Raw genomic sequence first — 22,933 nt, 5'->3', positions numbered from 1 at the left:
TCCCGGGACTATTGTTTGTTAATTCCCAGACATGATAAAATGTCGACGATTGTTGATCACCATGGTTACACAATGAGAAAGATTTCCGAGTTCATGTCAACCGCGTCAATCATCCTGAAAAGAATGCATGAAGAATGTCATGCAATGGTTTGCTCTACGAGCTCTTTGTTTAGACTGAACTTTGGGCCCAACGATTTGGCAGACGTTCCTGTTTACGCGCTCAAAAATGAAATGTTGAAACACAAATTGTCAGTCAAGAGGAACGGCGTAGCCGCGTGGCGCGAATCCGGTTGCTATGGAGATGAGGACTGTTAGGAAGACTCGTAAGCACGCTAAGTAATATCAACGCGGTGTCTGTGTATCGTAAGTTAATTGTTTGTTTGATTTAAGAACACGACATGTAAATCCCACATCATTCATACTGGAGAAGAGAATGAAACAACCCTGTTAAGGTAATGTTTCCTTCCTGAGACATTGCAGTATAGCGATTAAGTATGGCTCCGCCCACATTCACAGGTGTATCCAATGCGACAGGTATCGCAGTCCCGCCATATCGCCATGGCTTTTGGGAAGTATTTACACTGCTTTCAAGTCTAATACCTGGAAATCCTGTGAAAAACACGCATTAGTGACCCACAGCTTCCTACATTTCACGTCAAATCATCCATTCATGCTCACTGTTATTCTTGGATGTCTGGTTAGCATGGAATCATGACAGAGGCTAAAGGGAAAGGTGTTATTTTGACCCCGTCTGCAGACAGGATGTTGTACAATCACTAATATGTGACAGGATATTAGGGAATTCTAGCATTGACACCACATGTTTTGTCTCAGAAGGTGTTCCAAACTATTACCAGGTGAAGTGAGGATAATGATAATACTATGGTCAACTAAACTCTCAAACATGACTACAAAACTTGGGAGCTTGGAAGACCTCTCATTTTGAAACCGTCTCTGTCAAGCTCGTATAATAGCTTGCAGGGGATATTAGATACAAAGTATGTTTATTCTATTGAAAAGATAAGACAAATCTTGATGCAAAGAAGTTATCATTTACTTTCGTTTTAGTCTTTGAGTTAAAGATATGTCCGCCTACTCAGTAGTACCTCTTGAAATACAGGAATGAAAAGAATGTCCTATGGTTGTAGTGTTTATCGCACGGTACAGTTTCCAGACGGTTTAAATGTCTCCTTAACATCTATCTCGATCGTCCGATAAAGTGTGTTTATTTGTAGAAAGCAGGGATGGAATGCCATTATGACATGTCTGTCATATTAAACTATGATTTAAGATATTCTATTAGAGAATAACAAGCTCAGAAAATATCCTTCGGGCTGCTGTACATCGGGCTGTGTCGTACGTGACATCTCAAATATGAAAAGCACGTTATTATTCAATTCAGTGACGATAAACACACTCTCCACAGGACAATGTCGAAGTTAGGAACGCAGTGTACCGACATGAAGTGCTATGCATCTGCATATAACTTTGCCAACACAAATGCTTACTGCATTGTATAAAGAGTAAATAAAAACTTTGAAGGGTTAAACGGAGAAGCACACTCTCTTGAATGTGGTCATTCCAAATCCTCTGACAGGTTTCAATTCGACTCTCATTATTAACCGCCGAACTTAACACTGCTTAAAGTGTGTCCTCGATTTAAAACGAGTTGGATCTATATGTACTGACTGTTATCCTACAACGTGTTGTCAAAAGTTAGTGTTGCATCAGTATTGCAAGATCAATAGGCTTCTGGCTCTTATACCAAACAATCCGTATGCGTAGATAAAGGTACCTAACCTATGCTTACACTTTATGCCGCGGCTACAACCAATGTCTTTACAGATTATTTTTGTTGGAGCCCTCGAGCCTTAAGTCAGTGAAGACAGTCTTATGTTTCGCCCTTATTGCCACATAAGAAGAAAAGGTTAATACACAGGACAACAAACGACATCATAGAACCAAAATTAAAACGTTTAAACAAGAAATGAATGCCCATATCTTTACATAATATGGGTTTCCTTACTGATATAGTTCAGTAAAAGCCAAAGAAATAATATAAAGCTAAATAAATCAATTGACCATCCTTCCCTCTGTTAATGATCACAGTTTGATTAGTTGGCAACCTTGCCTTGAAGACGAAGGGTTGGGATCTTCGGGGATTGTTATAATGGCAACCATGTTTCGTGAGCCTGTAGAATTTACCGAAAAATTAGCATCAATTCCCACAACTGCGATCTGAAACCTACACACAAGATAACCAAAATTCGTGAGCACCTTCGATTTAAATTTGAAATTTCCTCCGACTGACTGGCGACCTTGTCCCGGGGGATAGACGGGATAGGAGATCCGCGTCGTCCGATACCTGACAGGTGGATTTTGCTGCATCTTTGCTAAATTTAGTCCGTGATTACAAGGTCTCTTCATTCCATGGTGGGCGTCTGACAATTTTTAGTTCTTCATTCCGGAGAGAAGTTTGAATACACGACAATTATTTTGCTTTTTCTGTGTGTGTGTATGTGTGTGTGTGTGTGTGTGTGTGTGTGTGTGCGTGTGTGTGTGTATATAGGTGCGTGTCGACTTTCTAGGAATCGGAACACGATTTCGTGCTTTCAAGCTTGCTTTAAAATTTCATATCTGACCATTCTGTCAATAAGTTCGGTTCATAGGCGAAACTATCCATACACAACTTACAAAGTGTTACCAAACCTTATAGTCATTACTTACTTTTTGTATTGTGTTACATATTCTAAATTTTCTCTACATAGTTGTATTTTCATCATAATTTGTGCAGAATTTAACATAAAAAGAAGATCATGCGAGAGTTCAGCGTTGAAATAACATACGCAATGTATACTCTCCGCACGAAAGCAAGTAACAACTTCAAACTTTGCTAGTGTTATATTCGCTGCTGTCAAACAAATTTTCTATACAACATTAATGGAGGGTTGCGCATTAAAAGACATAGACAGATAATTCAGTTTTGGTATAGGGCATGTGCTGTGGTAAAACACAGAAAAAGATACTTAATCTTTTTTTTTTTCAATTCTATTCTTTTCTCCAGAGGGACGCAGATACATGCCCCGTTGGATACTAAATATCCGGACATAAAAGGAGCACTCAGTGGACAGAACAGAAATTCAGCCCCAAGTGCACATAACTCATTGCCAAGGACAGGAGTTCCAGGATCTCAGGTTGTGATTACCAACGGGATTCGGAGACCCACCATCACAGGGTCACGGACGTATGTGGTGCCAGGGGGTCAAGTTCCCATCAGGGGAAGACAAACGACAGGTGTTATCGGACCGAGACCACAGTCTCAAGGGGGTGTGGTGTCAAGACAAACGGGACAAATTGGCGTCGTTTTAAGTCCACAGGTTCATGTTAGGAACCAGCCCAATGGAAGACCAACCCTGGTTAGGACGTATCCAGGAGGGCGTGTCCCCACAGGGGGTCAAACACAGCGCCAGATCCCAGTGGTGTTTCGACCACAGGTGACAAACACTGGTAGGACCCAGGTCCATACCCCGGTCAGGTCATCAACGGGCGTCCGAGTTAACGGCAGAATATACCCACAAGGGAATACCCCTGGTAGGAACTACTTGACACAGTCGCGTACCCCTGTCAGGTCACCGTACAACACGAGAACTCATCACCGTGGTGTGTCGTATTCGCAGACACAGGTGTCAAGTTCTGGCTGGAGGTACCCTACGAGAGGTACCATCCCCCGCACCAGGACCCGTGGAGTGTGTAGATATGTTGGATACTACCCTGCCGAATGTTGTTCCGGCTGGAAACGGATAGTCAACCCATCTCAACCCTGGACATATTCCTGCGAACGTAAGTAGCCCCTCGCATTTCCTTTTTGATTTCTTAGATTCATCTTTGGCCTAACATAATCAGGTGCTATTTCATACTTGATAGAGCATCGTAAATAAAGACTTGGTGTCTGCTGCCTAACATTTTGACGCTTTGCGTCGAGTAACACGAATGACATTCCGTCATTGGTTGATTTATGGTTGTTACAGTGATTGCACTTATCTGTGGTGAGAGCGCCCTCCCGCAGCTCGACAGGATAGGTCCAAAATTGAAATTGACACCACAGCTCTGGGTCTCATTACAAGGTCTATCGGTCACGCCCTCTTTATGCGATTACCTGACCACGCACTTGACTGGCTCGCTCGAATTTCTAATATCAACTTTTAGTCTGACGTTTGAAGGTGTCGGTGGACCTAAAAGTAGGAGGCGGATCGCATAGGTTATCACTTACTGATAAAATACTAATGCAGGATCAATCTGTGATTTACAGCGAGGTAGTGAGTTAAAGAGAATTACAGTTGCTTGAAACCTTGCCTGTTACATGCACAGCAAACGTCAAATAGTTTTGAACCCTAGCTTTTATTTCAGCATCGAAATTGTTGAATTTACTTATTTCAGGACATCAGTTTATTAAGTCAAAGCAGTTTATGATAGCAAGCTATTTCTTTTTGATTTATTGGCCTTAAATCAGTAATTTATTAAACAAATAGACCTTAGCTATCATTTGCAAGGGAATTTTTTATATCTTTCTAGGTCACCTTGTATTTTGGGATGACCTTGCGTTCCGTTTATAGAGGGAAGTCTGCTTCCTGAGACTACATGGTCACGGACAAGTAATTATCCACTGAAAGAAATACTCTGTAAGGTATCATCTGTCTATGATTGTCAGCGAAAGATGAGATGACATATTTTGAAGGAGTTGACCACACAGAATGATGGCCAGATATCGTCTTCGGTGCTGATGTGGAGTTACCTGTCATCTGCAATATCATCTTTTAAATAAAGGTTTTTCTTATGGGCTAATGATGACCAAATAAGTGTTTTTGATGTCAAACCATGTCGTTTGCACTGATCCGATCGGACAATGTTATTTCTCATGACGTTGAAGTAAAGGTTCCGTGTGTTTTGGGCAAGGCTTTCTTCCTGCCAGACGCAAAGTGACAAATAACCTGCATAATCCAAAGGACGGTGTGATCAGAAGTTTGATCTCATATTTACTCGTGATCAAGTCAGAAATGCGCGAGGACTTTTTGTGATCCCTGATATTAGCAAATAATATATATCACTCTCAGAGATCATGCAGCTTCCTAGAATCCGTCGGTACTAGTGGAGGTAGATCAGAGGAAAAATCTTGTCGAACCTTTGTAAACCAACATCCACAAAAAATAGGGAGTGAACGGCGACCAGAACTGACTAAGGAAACGATGATGTAAAATGTGTTGATAAGAGCAACAATGACCTACGTTACTTATAATAGCATTCGCCATTTGACATTCGCCTGTATTTGCCATGACGTAGGCCTATTTAGTAATCTGGTTGTAGGACCTACATAATCTCTAGTTGTAGAGCCCTGCTGATATTCTTGTCAAATTTTGTCATTATGATTTCGGTTATTCACAAACATGGCAGCATCGCTTTCATCAATCTAGAAACCTAAATATGAAAACTGTATTGTTAGAATAGAGTTCTGGACCTCCTAGACGAAAGGGTAATTCAAATAGGAGACAAATGAAATGCACAGAGTTAATATTCGTGAAACTTTGACACTTTTATCAGATGAAAATATAGATTCAAAATGAAAGAAAGAAAACGAATTTAATGTGAAAAGTAACAATCATAGATACACATGCTTATAAGCAGGAGGTGATTTCTCATTATTAGTCCAATACGTTCAGTACGAATCAGAGTTCACTACGCTATTTTATCTTCAGTAATGATATCAAAAGAGGCAGCAATTTATCCTTAGGTTCAGAAGAAACTACTTAGTAGGCAAAAAGAGACGTTGTAAGAACATGAATGGACAGGATTGAGAGTAGGAAGATCCGAACAACTTTCATCTCCACCAACAAAATGGGTGTTAAAAACGTGGGCTGGTCTTCTTCAGTCCCGTACGTAGCTAAAGCCGTGGAGAGAGCTGCACGGGAAGTTAACTTCACAGCAGGAGTGGAGTCAGTTAGATGTTGATAGATGACTTAGAAATGTGCGCGATGACGTCATAATTGGAGCTTTCTTCACAAGCGCACTTCCATCATCCTGTTCATCTAATGTTCATTGTCTAACACAGTTGTCGGCATTCTTGAAACTCGATTAGCTTTTTCGAAAACCCTCAACATAGGGCAAGCTAATTGCAAAGAAGGCTTCCTTCTGGCAAAACCGGAAACAGTATAGAAGCGCTACTTTTTAATTTTACTGCCGTGGAAATGGCGTGACCCACAGTAGGACAGGCAGTCACAAGCATCATGAGGAAGGAAGGAAAGCCATGGTAACATTAAACAGTCATGTTGCTTGACGTTGACGAAAGATACATAGCAAATGTTGTGACAATTCATTCGCCAGGACACTTCGGGCGAAGGTGAACGAACTAATGTAAAGACAAACAGAGCCAATCAATAACTTTCTTCTTTCGTACACTTTTTAACATCAGTAATCACCGTGGTCATCAAAAATTCCAGCTGAATTCATGGTTGCAGACGAGAGAACAGGTCTTCGAGAATCGAGGATCGTTCTTCTGTGACCTGCTCAAGGACGTATACTGCGGAGTTGTTGTCATGTAAACTTCATACTCCGAACTTGCTGTTTGGCGTTATCCTTGTAAAGACTGATGCACCTTGACATCGGTTAACAAAGCATGGCAAGTGTCCGAAATGACGTGTACGTCATATTGAAGAAATCAGAAAATGCAAGAAAGAACTTTTGATGTTTTACGATCCAAGTGTTTATTTTCCGAACAATCTTGGGGCAAACAAGATGCAATTCTTCTGTCAAGATGTATAAGGGCGGTTAGTTGAGTTGTGTTCTCTAAAGTGACCGAAGCGGTCAAACGGGTCAAACGAATCAATGCTCATATTTGCAGTAACCTGTTCATGATTATTTTGATATGAATTCCTTTTGCAGTGATCAGGTTATGAGTTTTATGCCAATCAGTGGGTTACAGTATTATGATGGAAAAATTGTTTATTAGTTTGTGCATCAATTCGGTGTTCTTAGACGTCAGTGACTCGCTACTAAAATCAGTCAGTGAAGATTTGCGAGAGTCATATTAGTTTCTCCCTTATATCTATCTACAATTTATTCGTTTGCCTTTGATCTTATAAAGGAGATAGGCCCTATACATCAATCCCAAGTTCGATTTTTGTGTGTGTGTGTGTGTTACGCACACGCGCCTGGTTCCCATCCACGCTATAACAAAAGACTGTAACATATCTTTGTTACTTTATGACAACCTTAGCTTCAAAAGAGAAAGAAATAATTCAAAATATGATCATCTTATGATCTCGTTTTCAAGGAGTGCAAAAAAAAAGAAAATAAATAGAACAAATGATAAAAAGAGAATGAAATTAGAAATATGCTACATCCATATCATGTCTGTATATTCATAATACAAAGCATTGCAGCAGCATTTACTGACAGTAACGTTTTGCAGTAATTCTTTATATCATTATCAAGAAGCATATGACCCACACTAATAGGCCTGAACCTACGGAGGTTTATTTTCAGCTCTGACCCCCTTTCACGAAGGAGCTTCTCCTCCATTCGAAAGGAGATGGCTGTAATGCGATGGAGCGTTATCCACTGGTGGCAGTAGTCCCCATAGAGGAAGCGATAGAGACGGTGTGTCCGACGGGTAATTGGGAGGCAAAAATGGCTATAATCCGGCTACAGGCATCAATATCGTGGTTGTTGCTTTTTGGTTAGATTAACCATATTTTGAAATCTCCCTTCTTTAAAGTCGGATAATTAATTTGTCGGTGAAATTGTCATTTTTGTAGATGAAGGAACAGATTGGACATGAAAGATACATTCAAGATTTCGAACATCGCATGATCAAATTTACTTGGTCTTGCACGTAAGATGTACTAAATTCGGTTATAGCTCGTTATTCCGAAGGTTCGTTATTCCGAAGGATCTTTATTCCTAAGATTCGTTATTCCGAAGATTCATTGTTCCGAATTTCATTTTCGGATTAACCAATCTTCGGAATAACGAACCTTCGGAATAACGAACAGCACCCCTAAATTCATAGCAACAATGAACTGTCGTATGTGAAGTTTTGACGGAAAAAACAATCCCCTCTCCAGTCCATTCTTCATCTTGTTAGAATGTTGGCATGACGAGTTAATGTCAAAGATTAATTGATACTAATTCTGATTAACTTACTTGCAAGCGTAGAGCTGAACAATAAATTTCTTCACTATTATTTGCCTTCCACATCAATTGAGTGTTGCGCGCCCATGAGCACTGGTGTAGAAAAAAAAGCCTTCAATGAAATCGTCTGTGAATTGAACTCACATCCATGAACAGCAGAGGCACGATTGTTAGGTGTCAACATTGAAACGTGTTTCGAAATAGTCTTGGTAAATAGTGCAGGTGCCGTGATGTTTATGTAGGAAACAACTGAGGTTTACATTATGTTGGTAGATTGTATGAGTGACTGTGAAAGCCCACGTTTAAAGGAGGCATGCATGTATCATAGTCACGCTCGAAGAAGAATGTAGTATGCTGTAATCGTGATTAAGCAGGATATTCCCAATTCGAAGGCACGTAAAGGCTGAAAAGACACAATGCTTGTTTGGCAAACCGATTCATGCTGTTTCAATGCATCGCCAACATAATTTCAGCAACGATCGCTCATCGAAGGATTAAGTAACAAGTTCGCAAGTAATCAACGGCAAGGTAGTAGGATCAGCCATCATGGACGTGGGCTGGAACGCGCTGTGCTAGAGCTCAAAAATTCATCCTCGTAATGACGGGTCTCATCTTTGTAGGTTTCGAGTTTTGGGCCTTCCGAACTTCCAGGCATGTTCCTGTTTCGTTCTCAGGCCGGGCCCACGCTCGATGGATCGGAAAGACCCTCGAGAATGAAACAAGTAAAGGAGACAATGGCAAAATCCGTCTTCCTCGATGCGAGGGCTAAAATATCGGGAGAAAAACCCTCCTACTATTAAAAAGTGTATTTTCTTGGACTGAAATGCTTTGCTGATTAGCGCGGTCATCACACTCTAAAGAATGTTTGAGCACTAACCAGCATTCTTCAAGCTGAAAAAAGTGCAAATGACCCCTACGCCTATATGAAAATAATATCGACATTATCAATAATTAATCTCAGAAACGAGAAGGAAATATTTCCGTGGTATCCTGTCTTCCAGATATACATGATGTACAAGATGTTTGAGGTTCACTGGAAACTAAACATGCTTGTTGGTTGTCAACTCATCTCGCTCGGGCTTTAATGCCGCCACATCTATAAGCCCTCCCGATCTCTGTCCCCCCCCCCCCCTCCCCCCGCCAGGAAAGTGAGGTGCTGCAAATTGTATGTGTGTACAACGTGCCGATGTCTTCACAGCAGGTCAGAAATGTAAACTAAAACTAAAGCGTTTTACTTGCTTTCGAAAGGCTCGGCGCTACTCAAAAGGTTAAAGCAAAGCAAGGCATGGTGAGAAAGGAAGAATAATGAATGTCCACCGATAGTCATCATGATCGTATTGTCTTTGGACGAGTTCTGTCGCTGGACACCGATAGATATTTGTGACCATTTGCCACAACGAGATGACGATTTGTCCTTTCTTAAATTCCATCGGGCGTTCGTGGTTCAGCGCAGATACGATCACTCGACAATAATTACATGACGGATTTTACACGTTGTTTAGTAACACACCACTCTATCAATTTGACAGTCTCAGAAAGAGCTTAGCGGCGTTATAATTATGTTTAGCATGCGACGAGGCGTGATTCTTCAGGTAATTTTTCAATTTGATGGGTATTATGGCTAATGCTTCAAATAGATTAATGATCTGTCTCTTTTGACAATTATTTCCGTCCTGTCCGTCGCTCTCGCGCGCTCTTTTCCTATATATTTTCCATAGTTTTCCGTCCTTGACCAATTTACACCAGAACTTTGCGTCGTTTGTCGTTTCGCCTACAATTGTAATTCAAAAGAAAGCTGGATTGATGGATCGATTGCCCCTGAGTCTGAAAATTTACAGAATGTTTTTGAGTCGTTACTCAGTGACAAGCAATCAGGGTGCGGCCGACCAGCACACAAAAATGATGCACCGAGACCCCGAAGTATAAAATCAAGTATCAGAGGAATCTTTCACAGGGCTGAATGTACCTGACTTTGGTGAATCGGGACACACCTTTGTACTGCTATGGTGCCATATTCGTTGAATGTACTGCATTGATTCTAAGAACGTAATGTCATTTATTGGTAGTGGTAAAAATTTGTCAGTATGACCAAAAAAACCAAACAAACAGAAAACCCCACATTAGTCCATTTGTGGCAATCGGGGATTGTCCGTATGGGTAGTGTTCAAATTTCAGCTGTCGTTTAACCACTTTGCGGCGTTACCGATGACCTGTTTTCAAGCATTAAAGGGACTGTACAGTACTGGTTGAGGTGGGGATTCATGTTTTGAACACTCCTAAGTGAGATAATGAGAAACCTCTTATGGAATATGAAAGAACATGTAATTTTAAGAAGGATTCAATGTTTATTTGATGAAAATTGGTTTTCAAATGGCTGACATATCCAAAAAAGTGATAATAATTAAAGGCGACAGGCCACGCCTTTTATTAGGATATCTTTGTTTCACATTGTTTTTGGATATCTCAGCCATTTCAAAACCGATTTTCATCAAATAAACTTTTGATACCCCTTAGAATTGCATGCTCTTTGACATCTCATAGAGTGGTTTCTGAATACCTCCAAAATGTTCAAAGGTAAATCCTCACCTCGACCAGAACTGTACACACCCTCTAAGAATCTTTGTCACTGAGGTGTAAAAATAGGAACGGATACAGGCTGAAGAAAATAACAGTTTTTTACAGTGTCAAATTTACCAGCTATGTCAGCACAATTAAAGCAAATTATAACATTCTACCTACCATTATTCATTGTTTACGTGTAAATGATATGCATACTGTATGTGAAGAATTTAAGATGTCTTCATCATTAAGACAGCTACCCGCTCATGAACCTCGTTGACGGTGACAAACAGGTTATTGGCGGAACCATCAAACGCCAAGAAATGTTGAAGGAACTGAAATAACAAAGACCGACTGGTTGACAAAGCTAGTAACAAACAGTGATTCATGAATGCCTGGGCAGGTTGAACCGTGTCAACGATTCAATTACCGCATCCAAGCAATCCATCACCTTAGGCGAAATACAGTTGTACAATCGCTGCTATGTGGTTACACTCCAAACCAAGAATGCACATTAGACATCATAGAGCTGAATAAGCGGCTTCCCTCTTGGAATATAAATAAAGAGGTAAACCCTCTGTAAATATTCCCTGCAATCATTCTATGAATGTCGCAATCTCCTCGTTTAAAAAAACACAAAATCACCGGTGGCCGAACACGGGTCCTGTGTTACCTATTTGCCAACATTTCCCCCCATTCCAATCCTCCTAATAATGACAAAAATGGGGTAAGTAAATATCGAGAGTACACATTCAGGTCGGGATGTCTAAAACCCTCGTAACCCAACCTGCCACCCCTTTATACCACCACTCCGCTACCAGCTGCTCAGGTGTACTCCGCATCCTCCGCCAGCCCTCTGATGTTACCCGCTCTGGTCCATTAAGATTCCAGAATACCGCCTTGACATGATAATGTACGGCGAAAGTGAAATCCATTCCGTTTTGGTCAATCACCGCTATCAGGACAGCTGGTATTTGGTCTTCACTTGATTTCGATGCTAACGTTGGCAACTTTTCAGTGCGTCTTTGTGCAGAGGAGCCTGTCTTTGACCATCTGAGAAAGTTAGGTCTGTAGGCAGCTACATGGCAACCATGAGTCTCTGTATGTTTGTCAGGCAGTCAGGACTCGGCTGAAGGAGATACCACACCACCTTGGTCATGTTTGGTAGAATCAAGAAGTGGGGAAAACACTATGGCGCAAGATTCTTTTTAAAATTTCGGTTTTTTTTTTCTCTCACTCTTTTATAGCAAAAACGCCTTTTCCTTTCGGAGTTGATCACTGTCAATGTTTATTAATTGATGCAATATAGAAATACACAGACATGGTATATATGACATAGTAGCCAGACGATAAACAAACAAAATAAAACAGTGTACAAAGATGGCATTGTATTCAATACAAAACCTAATTGTTTGAAATTGAAAATACACCGATACAATGATGATTAACGCAGATGATGAGACTACCATGGATACTGCTTGAAGAGATATAAGCCCCAAAATGAGTGCGATGTGTCCAAAATGTGCTGGTACATTGTGCATATTGCTGGGAATCTTATGCATCAGGAATTACACAAAATCTATTTACTGTTCATTTCACAGGGACTCCTATTCGTTTTGAGGAAAAAAAAATAAGTGAAGTGCTCTGTTTCTTCGTTTAAGTGACTATTGCTTATAGCCATCCATAGTGATTGCTGTTATCTAGTTCACTCATCTTAAATTGCACGTTCTACCTCGTAGGCCTGTCTATTGACCTGGATGCTTGATCGGATTTATGGCTTATGAGTAGAAAGTTGTTTCATTCTCTCAAGCAGCAACATTGATCTATTATCAGAATACTTATGAGTTGTTTGTGATTATATCTCTCTTTATTTTCTAGCAAAACCAGTTATTCTACCAGTCGGAATGATAAAAGTGAGTTGATGTTTCAGTCTTTGTATACAGTCATTCGGTCAAGAGAGAGCAATGACTTTTTTCGTATGCAGAAGCAGAGAACAAAGTTGCTATTCTGCATGTTTCTACGTCTCAGTGCATTCTTGCTTGGATCTTTTTGATCTAAGGTGGGGTACTTTATCGCTTGTGCGTGACTGACAACACATGGCTTGCAAAGAAAGACACACGCAAAGACGCGCGCACCTGTCTTCCACCATTTAATACATGGTGGAAAGAGAAAATTCCCTCTCTTCAACGCCGACCTTTCGAGGGTTGAACTGTCAGTCCAATGTTTTTTGGGATCAAGAGGTCACAATGAACAGTAAAACGGCAACACTGCAGTAATCGTGCATTTTATTATAGCGATGTATCGAGATTTTGATTTCAAGCAAAATCCTATCTTTGTTCACTTGAAGCCATTTGCCTAACGGTATGCCATCTCAGGCGCCCTAGACGACCTTCCGACTTCTCTTGTTGCTGGGACTGCGTCTACTCTAGGGTGACCTAGACGAGAACAAAATATTTCCTTTTTCAATATGAGGAGCCGTGAAAACAATTTAGCCAAATTATGATTGTTTGTCTTCTCCTTAATACTATAGGAACGAAAAGAAATCAAGAGAAAACCCGACGAAAACCAGCAGAAGTTCAAACGAGGTCTTTGCTCCCTGAAGTATTTCAATTGCAGTTTCAAAGATGGCGCCGTAAGCTCGGCTAAGGACAAGACACAGCTTTCCGTTCGTGGGTCTAAAGGTTTCATATCAAGAACACAGATGGTTTTAAAAATATATTCGTTGCACGTTCACATCATATTATCAGATGCATTTGCCTTCATGGTATCCCATTTTCCATGTGTCTTTCCTAAGCTCTATAGTTTCTATATAGAAGGGAGAGTGTGACTCATAGTTTTGATGGTATGAACCAAAGCTGCAGTCAGTTGTTGAACAAACTTGAGAAGTACAATGGAGAAGCACTATCAAAATATCCAGTGAGGCAAACTGCGATAGACACATTGATTCTGCAGGTAAACTATTCTAGCGTTATTAGTAGAGAAAAGTATTTTTATAGAGTTTGTCGATGTCTAGAATAGGACTTCTATCATTTTGCTAAAGTTATTGTTTTCGCGAAAATAGAAGAACGTACGTGGTATGAAAGAAAAACAAGGAGCGGATGCGGTCAAAAGAAAGAACTCGCCCCCAATACTCGTACCAGTAGGCGTACATATTTAACTGAGGAAAAGGTTAGTATAAATATGGATGTTACATGAAGACGTTCAGCTACTGTCGTTATTCGCTACTCGACCCAATGCAGATGTGTTTATGTGTGTTCCCATTCTCGTGTTATTTGTATAGCTTTGGCGAGAAAAGACCGGAGTTGTTAGCTAAATCCTGCGGGATGGGAGCGGCGAGCAATACACCGTTCCGATCCGCCTCGAAGACTCGCTGACAGATGGGGTTTGTTGCCGAGAACCTTGGTTCGCTCATATGGAGTTTCTTTTCACATCCGGACATATCTACCTGACAATTACAATTTCCCCTTTTAAGAATGAAACATTCGTTCTATTGTGCGTGAACGAAACATGTAATGTCAATTTTCATAGCATGCACAGGGCAATGTGAGATCGAACGGAAAATGCCGATAAAAACGGTTTTAGAGTTACAGTATATTTATCTGTTTGTAGAAGTAAGAAATGATTACTTTTACCTCTCTTAATATGCTACCACTTTACATGTCTCCTTTGCCGTGAACGGTAGGAACTCGTTTTGCAATATCAGAGGTAATTCGATATAATTATAACACATTATACCCACTAAAAGCAGCTCAGTTGCACAGTTGCATCAAGGGGCTACTTGAAGCTCCTTGGTTGCATGGATTTTCCCCCTCTTTTGTCATCGGTACGTATATGCCATCGATTTGCCGAAAGTCTAAATTTGGCGCTCTTTCTGTGAGCTCTTCACACGTACGGACAATGGCGCCTGTTTTGGGTGAACTTTTTACCCGCTTTTGTCCATAATTGCTAACCAGCATGCCCCAAATAGGCATAATTGGTGCTGAAAATGAAGACTTCTTGCAACGCTACCTCCCCTCCTCAATGCTTCTGGCGCTGGCAGGGATCTCGCCAGATAATTTGCTTTGGCTGGAAACGATACCTCGCAAGAGACGCGACAATTTAGCAGACGATTGTAACAATGTACGGCCCTACCTGACGATTCGAGTTGAATTGCTTTCACACCAAATGGGGGACAATTACAGAACAATGAACAATGAATGAGGTGTATCATCTCCTCACTTGATTCTTTGGTTGCTAAAGAATTTAAATGACAGCAAACATTACCTACATGAAGAGAATACGACTTCTGGTGTAATGACACATTTAGTACCATGTTATTTTGATGTTATTTAGTTTGATTTAAAGGGATAAAAACGTGAGCAGTATGAGAGCGCATGATGACAAGCTTCTGACATACTCGGTACATTTTATTTCAGATGTCTACCCTAAGGCTGCATGATTTCTATCGTCAAACGCAATACAACACAACCAACAACAACAACAACAGCACCAACCATAGGCATGCACACCAACATCAACATAGCAAAGAAAAGAATTGCCTAGTCAGTTTAGAATCATGTGAGTTTCAGTCATTGCAATATGGAGTGAATATATCTATCTCGTAGGTGTGTATGTATGAGATAGGCCTATACATACAAACCAAAATATGTGACCTTTCTTTCACCTTTTGGACACCTGGGGAATAGGAGTGGAAGTTATTTTTTATCGTTTTATCTCTTTTCATTGCATTTTCTCACGTATTTCAAACAGACGCGTCAAAGTAAATTTCCCGTTAGACCGAGATCACGATTTATTCTATTTGCTTTCTATAACAAAAGGCGTTGTCTCTGCATTGTATCAAAAGAAATAGTGCGCCATATCATTTTTCCCTACAATGTTGGAATTTCGGAAATCTCTGACAAAAATCTCTGACAAATATGCAACAAATTTGTGGGTAGGAGAAGTTCTGGCTATCAGAATATTATTATTTCTTATGTGATAGGAGCATTCCTCTTTCAAAATGCACATTAAAAGTCTTAATGTAACATTTTTATTTGTTGCACACTAAATGGGAAGACTTACTTAGGAATTCTAAGTGTTATTCCCCCGTGTGAGTACGCAGCTCCGTCAGTAAGAATGGATATTATAATCATACACATTTTATACTTCAAATATTATTATGCATCAGCCCTATCCATCTTGAATTGAATGACTTCGTAAATATGCCAAGTAGCTGCGTTAGTATAATAATTTCGAGTGGTTCTTTAGATAAAGGGCTTTCGTATTATGAAGACATCGCTGCCATAAGCTTGAAAATGTCGATGTTCATTGGCAGGAGCATTAGAGAAAAAGAGACTTTATTTACTTTTTTTTTTGCATGAACGAAATCAATCATGACTCTATTAGATCAAGCGAGAAGGAACATCATGGTACATTTCTTGTGGGCGTTTGAAGCAAAGTACGAGACACCCCATTATGACTGCATCAAGGAAGCTACGAGTCCCAAGATTCATCTTTCGCTCGTCTTAAATCCGCCGGGAATGTGGAGGACATCGACTGATCTTTCGCCGCCGGCATCGAGGGGGTTGACGCACTCCACGATGACCCTGACTCGCAGTAAATCACGGAGTTTAGCAAACAGTATACGACGTCACTAAGTGCAAGCGAACATCTAAGTGCCTCTGAGAGCATAAACATTACGCCGTCCAGGATCAAGACAAAGTGAATCTAATCAGGTTGCTGAAAATTCCTGTCATATGTCTATTACGAGCTCTTCTCCCACAAACGGACGAGCGCGCAAACGGACGCGCGCGCAAAAGTACGTGCATATCCATTCAGCCACTCTATACAATCACTTTTGGTTTTGCCTGCATCCATTGAAAGCTTCCTACGTGAACTTGAATCTCTTCAACGAATTTCTACCTGTACATGAGGGAATGCCTGACAGCCGTGTTACTCACGTGGGAGCCCCCCAGGGATTTAGTCTTCTGTCTTCACATTCGACAATGTTTCAGGATTAAGGCGATTGTAGGAATCTCGGCAATTCAGGACATAGAAAAATGTCTCTCGAGATTTTATGCACTGCCCGTTATTCGATCTGCACCACATAGTTAGCTGTAGATCAGTTCGCTCACGTCATAATCAAACTGCACGTATGCCTTTATAACAGAAACTTAAAAATTGTTCCTGAATACTGATGGAAACCTTAAAATGAATGAGACTTGCTTAAGGCTTGCCCAATGTAGCAACAACAAATGCATGACCACACGATTGTTATTATTATTTTTTCTTTCAGTCAGGGAGGTTTATGGTAAGACCTACGTCGTGATCTTTGGTTATTTCTTTCAAGTGATCATGGTCAGCTGATCGTAATCTGCGATTCCTTCACGCGATTTGTTGCTTTTGTTATCTAGCAACAACTAATGAATGCAATTGGTCAGACTCTAGGACAAGATGGGGCAAATAACTCTCCTTTATCAAAGAAAATCCTATTGTCATCGTTGTCAGCTTGTTTATAAAATTTGTATACATTAACCTACTACCTAAAACTATTACCAACTTTTAGGTCCTAACTCTTTATTTATGTTCTTCCGATAGAGAAAAGTTGAATTTACGGAGACACCGGACTATTCATTCTAACAAAATATTTAAACGTACTGAATAGATACACCAGGACATAACGTCAGTCCTCATTTTTAAACCTATGACCCCTTTTATTATTAGCTCCAAATCTCCCTAGCAAAAGGTTTTGTGACATGAGATGGGAGTGTTACATGAGTAGTAGAGCAAGGAGGGGAAAGACTGCTTCTTTCGACACGGTCACGTGTGGCACTCTTCGCTTGCTTGTTATCGGTTTCAAGCAGACGATCGTTACCTTTTTAATGTTACTCCATCCCTGCTCCTGACTCCCTGGAGAAAAAGCGCACTTGCGAATTAACCTTGCCTTCGAGAGGGAGCGCAAAAAGGGTCTTATAGTCTTGATTCTGCTGAGAAAAGGAAGAAGATGATGATGATGATGAGGAGGAGGAGGAGGAGGAGGAGGAGGAAGAAGAAGAAGAAGAAGAAGAAGAAGAAGCAGAAGAAGAAGAAGGAGAAGAAGAAGTCGAGAAAAAAGTGATGAGAGCTTTGTCGTAAGGACCTTTTTTAAACTTTTCAACTCATTATGTACAGCTTTGCGCGGTGGCAGACGATTTACACTTCATACTTCACCATGTTGATTAACCCGTTCCGTATGGGAAAAAGGTGGCCTGCGTATTAAAGTCTATGGGTATTTCAGAATTCAGTATGAAACGGGTTAAACTCACATTCATAACTGCAGGTGTAGGAGCAGTGGTAAACAGTGGTATAGTGGTATCGTGCAGACAGATCTCTACTCTAAAATGTGACATGTCATAGGTTCGATTTCTACCCTGGCACACAAGTCCTATTATAGCTGTGGAAAGCTCCTCTAAATTTGCTTCGCTTTGTTTTTTGACCCTGTTTCGTTTAAATGAATTCTGTTGTTTGTGACTGAAGTGTGAAAAACGTTGGCCTATACAACAGTAGTAAGAAACAAACACACTACTCAGTGTACATGTGTTTCTTTTGGCCGACTTACACAATCAACTGTTTATCTCGTGGAGGAACTGAAAAAAAAATATTGATTTTTGAATGACAAAGGACGTATCTCTTTCGGTGACATGCGGAAGTTGTACCATCTTAGTTAAATACTCTCGAAATCCTAATTTTGTGTCTGATCCCAAAGTCACGTGTCGACATGGAAGTATATATTGTATAGTGTTTGTGATCTGCCCGTTGAGAGCTATATCGGGTGACTCACTGACTTTCTATTGGTCGTAAACTCTGAGTATTGTCTCATCTCAAATTTCACAGATTTTTTTTTTTTTTTGGTGTGTTTGTTTGACTTCATTCTTGATGTGTGGGACATTATCAAATCAGTCATTTACTTATTAAACAGCAAACACTGGGTAGCCTGGATCTTATCTTCAGTTATATTTCAGTCAAACCTGTTTATAGTGGCCAGCCTAATAGGGAAATAGAAAAAAAAAACGTGGCCACTATAGACAGATGGCCACTAAGGCAGGTTCGACTGTATTCATATTTCTATATTATCAGTGACAAGGCTGAAACAGACTGGTTACGCAATATATTATTAATATCCATTGATCCATTCTCAATATTCGTTACATGTCAAAAAGAGCAAAGAATGACACGTCTTTCTTCTTTTTTTTTTTCTACAGCACTCGAAATACAGTGAATAATGAGACAGACGGGTATGCGCTAGCTGCCCTTTCTCAGATTTTTGAATACTATCTTGTCTACAAATCAAGAGTTTTATATTCAAATTTGTCCTTATTCTTTGAATAGTTTTCTTTCGATTCCAACCTCAGCATGCATACATTTCAATGCCATTGAAATTGTTGGGCAAAAGACGTGATGCGGGTGGGATGGGAATTGAGATCAACGGATTCAAACGGGGCAACCTTCGGGTGAATAGAGCTTATAACAAGGAGACAATTATTTCTCTCATATCACTTCTATAACATGACCTTAATCGGGCATTCTTTTTTTCGGCAACAGGCTGTATACAATGGCCCTGGCTATTTCGAGATTTCGGCTTTTGTTCAATGACAACTTCCAGGTACAACGTTCCCAAACAATTTCGACAGCTTCGCACAAATTGGGATGACCATCCGTCTTGTTGATTCGTGTGCGATTAGAGCATGGATTGGATTGCAGCTGACACAATGTTAAGTATTCTTTCTCAGGATTTAAAAAGAAAATACGGATTGATTAAAAACGAATTTCTCGTCTTTCTTGTCTATTTCTCTCGAAAAATAAATGTTTTCGGGGGTGAAATGGATCGGTCCTATTTATATATTCGTTCATTTATCATTATTATTTTTTACTATCATCAGTTGATAGTCATGTATGTACACCGCACCAAAAAGATGATTCGATTTTTTTTTTCAGCTTGTGTTAAATTCATCCATGAATTGCAAGTGTGGCCAGGTATATATTTACCGCACTAGCTGTGTACCTGTCTGCGCATTGTTTTCTTTCTTTTTTTTTTCTTTTTGTATGTTTTTAACTCGTCAGTCGTAGAGTGCAGTGGACTACTTTTTGATGTCGGAGCTGCACTTTTATTAAAGCCGCTTCTTTGGGTTTTGAAATTATAGATGTATATAAATGTGCTGGAAAATGTTAGCCAGTCGTAAATAAGTGTTTAAATGGATTGATGGTAGAATTATCGACATTACTATTAGAGCGCCGTAACCATCAATCTCCAGCTATTATTAAGGACACAACATACATTTGCTACGAAAATATAAACGCTGTGTGCCGCGACGTCGGTATACAATGTGTGGTACGCCAGACCTCCCCAGTTGCGGAAAATGTTTGGTCAGTTTGATACCGCGTTTTGAAAAGCCATGGCGTGATGCCTGAATGGACGATAGGAGTCTTGAGGGAGGATAGTAAACACCTTCTCAAACGATTCTCAAGTGTCTGTGGAATTGTAACATTCTTGGCCACCAACATCTTGGGGAGGTCACACATTTGTGGAACATTATGCACTGATTGCTCGTGCACAAACATGTTTTCACGTAGCAAGTAAAGGGCAAAAAGAGCAAATGAAGGCCTAACATGCGATATTACACACTCGCTGCATACCTAGGAATTGTTGAATTGCATCAGCATGCTTTAAAGAACTGCAAATGGCGTGGCATTCGTTGAGGTAAACATGGGAATGAATGGGGTGGATTCTCCCTCGCTTTTAAACATAAAAGCCTGAAAATGCATGATGTAGTTACCTAAATAGCCCCTTTTACCTCCTTGCCAATAGGTGGACCCACCACAGTCATAATGACACATGATTAGAGGCGATGTATCCACGGGCATCGCTGTAGGGCCTTCAACTTACATACCTGCACGTGTTGCCACTATAAAGGAGTTGAAGTGACGACAGAATGATATTCGCTAACATGCGTGCAAAACCACGTGCACGTATTAGAATATTATTAAAGAAGTAAGTCTTAACTTGTAGTTTTAACTTTATAACAATAGGGCTATTTGGGAATACACAGTTTTAAGGCACCTTGATGACAGGGCGAATTGTTCTTTTACGCGAAACAATGTTGCGACCTCCCAGAAAGCGTATTTCTTAATAGCTCTTTCTATCTGTACAGGACACTCTCGAATAGAGTGTGAGAAGAGGTTACGCAAGGTGCATCATATTGTTATTCTTTGTATGTTGTACCTAACTCCCTCTCATTGTCGCAGACAAGGACTTTACGCACAAGCTGAATTTTGATCTAGAAAGGGGCTCAGAGTTACGTCAACGAAAGAGCATCATCGCTAAAACACTGTTTCCCGCTAGTGTGTATAGACTATGTGCAGGGCGCCATCATGCAGATTGCTTCAGACGGGCGAGTAAACCCTTTCCGTGTCAGGAACTGTGGATAGTGTGTACATGGCGATTGAATGTGTATAAGCCAATCAGCACTCAAAACACATAAAGTGTTAAACCCGACACTCTATTTGATACATAACTGTAAGGAATATTACGGGAAATAGGGACGATAACATTACTGCCTTACAGACTTGATAGACTTGTGTTCTGTGACAACTCAACAGACAGAGACGGTAGGTGCATATTATTTGTTTGATAGTGTGTTTAGTTGTTTCTTTCATTTTTCATCTGAGAAGATGGCTGGATAACCAATATATAGTTTGCACTGACTGGTCTTAAATATATAGAGTGTATTGTTCAGTTAAACGTGAGGCGGGAGTACTTCACCAGTGGGGTGTTTCATAAAGCTGTTCGTAAAGTTACGAACAACTTACGAGCGACTGGTGATCAGTTCTGATGTGCTATATTTATCATAATTTCCATAATTCAGCACAAGAACTGATCACCAGTCGCTCGTAAGTTCGTACCTTTACGAGCAGCTGTATGAAACACCCCCCCCCCCCGATGAATGAATGAAGCAGGATCCTTAACATTGTTTAACGTGCATAATTTGTGACTCTCTCACATACGGGACCTCCATTAATATGTCACAGTGCATTGTTCTCTACCCATCGTCATTCATTGACTAGACCAAAATATCTCTAAAAAAAAAGGAACAACAGCAGCAGCAGCAGCAACAACAACAACAACAGCAGCAGTAGCAGGAGCAGCAGCAGCAACAACAACAACAACAGCAGCAGCAGCAGCAGCAACAACAACAACAACAATAAAACAAACGGACTAGAGGGAGGCGTTTCGATCGTTTTCATGTTCCTGCGTTGTCTTGGATTCATCATCGAACAGACCCGAAGGTTACCGACGCGTTGCTGCTTCTTGCGGGAAATTAATTCTACAAATCAATTCAGTCAATGACGTCATCACATCACATGAAATTTCATCCTTTAATTTATCAAACATCTGCTGCCATGAAAGAAAAAAATCACGACCTCACCCTACTTCCCAAACCCCCGGTCCAACATGGTATCGTCCACTCCTGACCCAATACTCGCCACCAAACTTTGCCAGAGTTTTGGACGAAAACGAAGAAGAAGAAGAAGAAGAAGAAGAAGAAGAAGAGGAAGAAGAAGAAGAAGAAGAAAAAGAAGAAAACGTTCTTTCAATGACAAGTGTCAATTCATATCGAGCGACAAGGAGTGACATGGATGTTTCCCTCGTTGCTGATTATTTTGTTCTTCGCCCACAACAAACCTAAAGGCCACTCACATTGGATTAGAGGGCAAATTTGAAGCTTTGAAGTCTTAAACCACAAAGGTCAATGAAGGATATTTCCGTCATTTATGCAAAAAAAAAAAACCGCCAGTTCAGGGCAACACTTTCTGTTTTTTTACAATGGTCATTTGGGGTATTGATGGGGTATGAATAATTACTTAAAAAGACTGGAAAATGGCTAAGTTTTATGTTCTGTAGTGGTGATAAACAAATAAGCATAGTTTTCGTAAATCAAAGGTTATGACGTCATAAGAGATCGATGTTTCTGTGATTACTAAAGATGATATGACGCTGTGGTGCTCCTTTCTGAAAGTGGAACCAAAGACGCAGCAGACCAAAGACATGATGAGGGCTTTCTTCATTTACAACCCTGACAAGAACAGAAAAAGAAAGAAAGAAAAAAAAACTTTACTTGAATGGATATGAATAGTTTTATTGCAAAATTAATCATCAGGTAGAGCAAAAAAAAAA

The 22,933-nt window shown here is 40.3% G+C and overlaps 1 protein-coding gene across 1 annotated transcript in view; it reads left to right on the top strand.

Annotated features, from left to right (window-relative positions):
* LOC139736022 (uncharacterized) overlaps window positions 1-22,933 on the top strand; it is a 127,989-nt gene that overhangs the window by 9,056 nt on the left and 96,000 nt on the right. The window contains exon 2 of the mRNA XM_071646769.1: window positions 3,065-3,840. Coding sequence (XP_071502870.1) covers window positions 3,065-3,840 — 776 coding nt within the window. The remainder of the gene's footprint in view (window positions 1-3,064; window positions 3,841-22,933) is intronic.

Source organism: Diadema antillarum, unplaced genomic scaffold (genome assembly GCF_040938485.1).
Source record: "Diadema antillarum isolate AM-2024a unplaced genomic scaffold, OU_Dant_1.0 seq00000619_RagTag, whole genome shotgun sequence".
Taxonomy (NCBI): Eukaryota; Metazoa; Echinodermata; class Echinoidea; order Diadematoida; family Diadematidae; genus Diadema; species Diadema antillarum.
The sequence above is the reverse complement of the archived record's forward strand: the minus strand, read 5'-3'. Positions and strand labels throughout refer to the sequence as shown.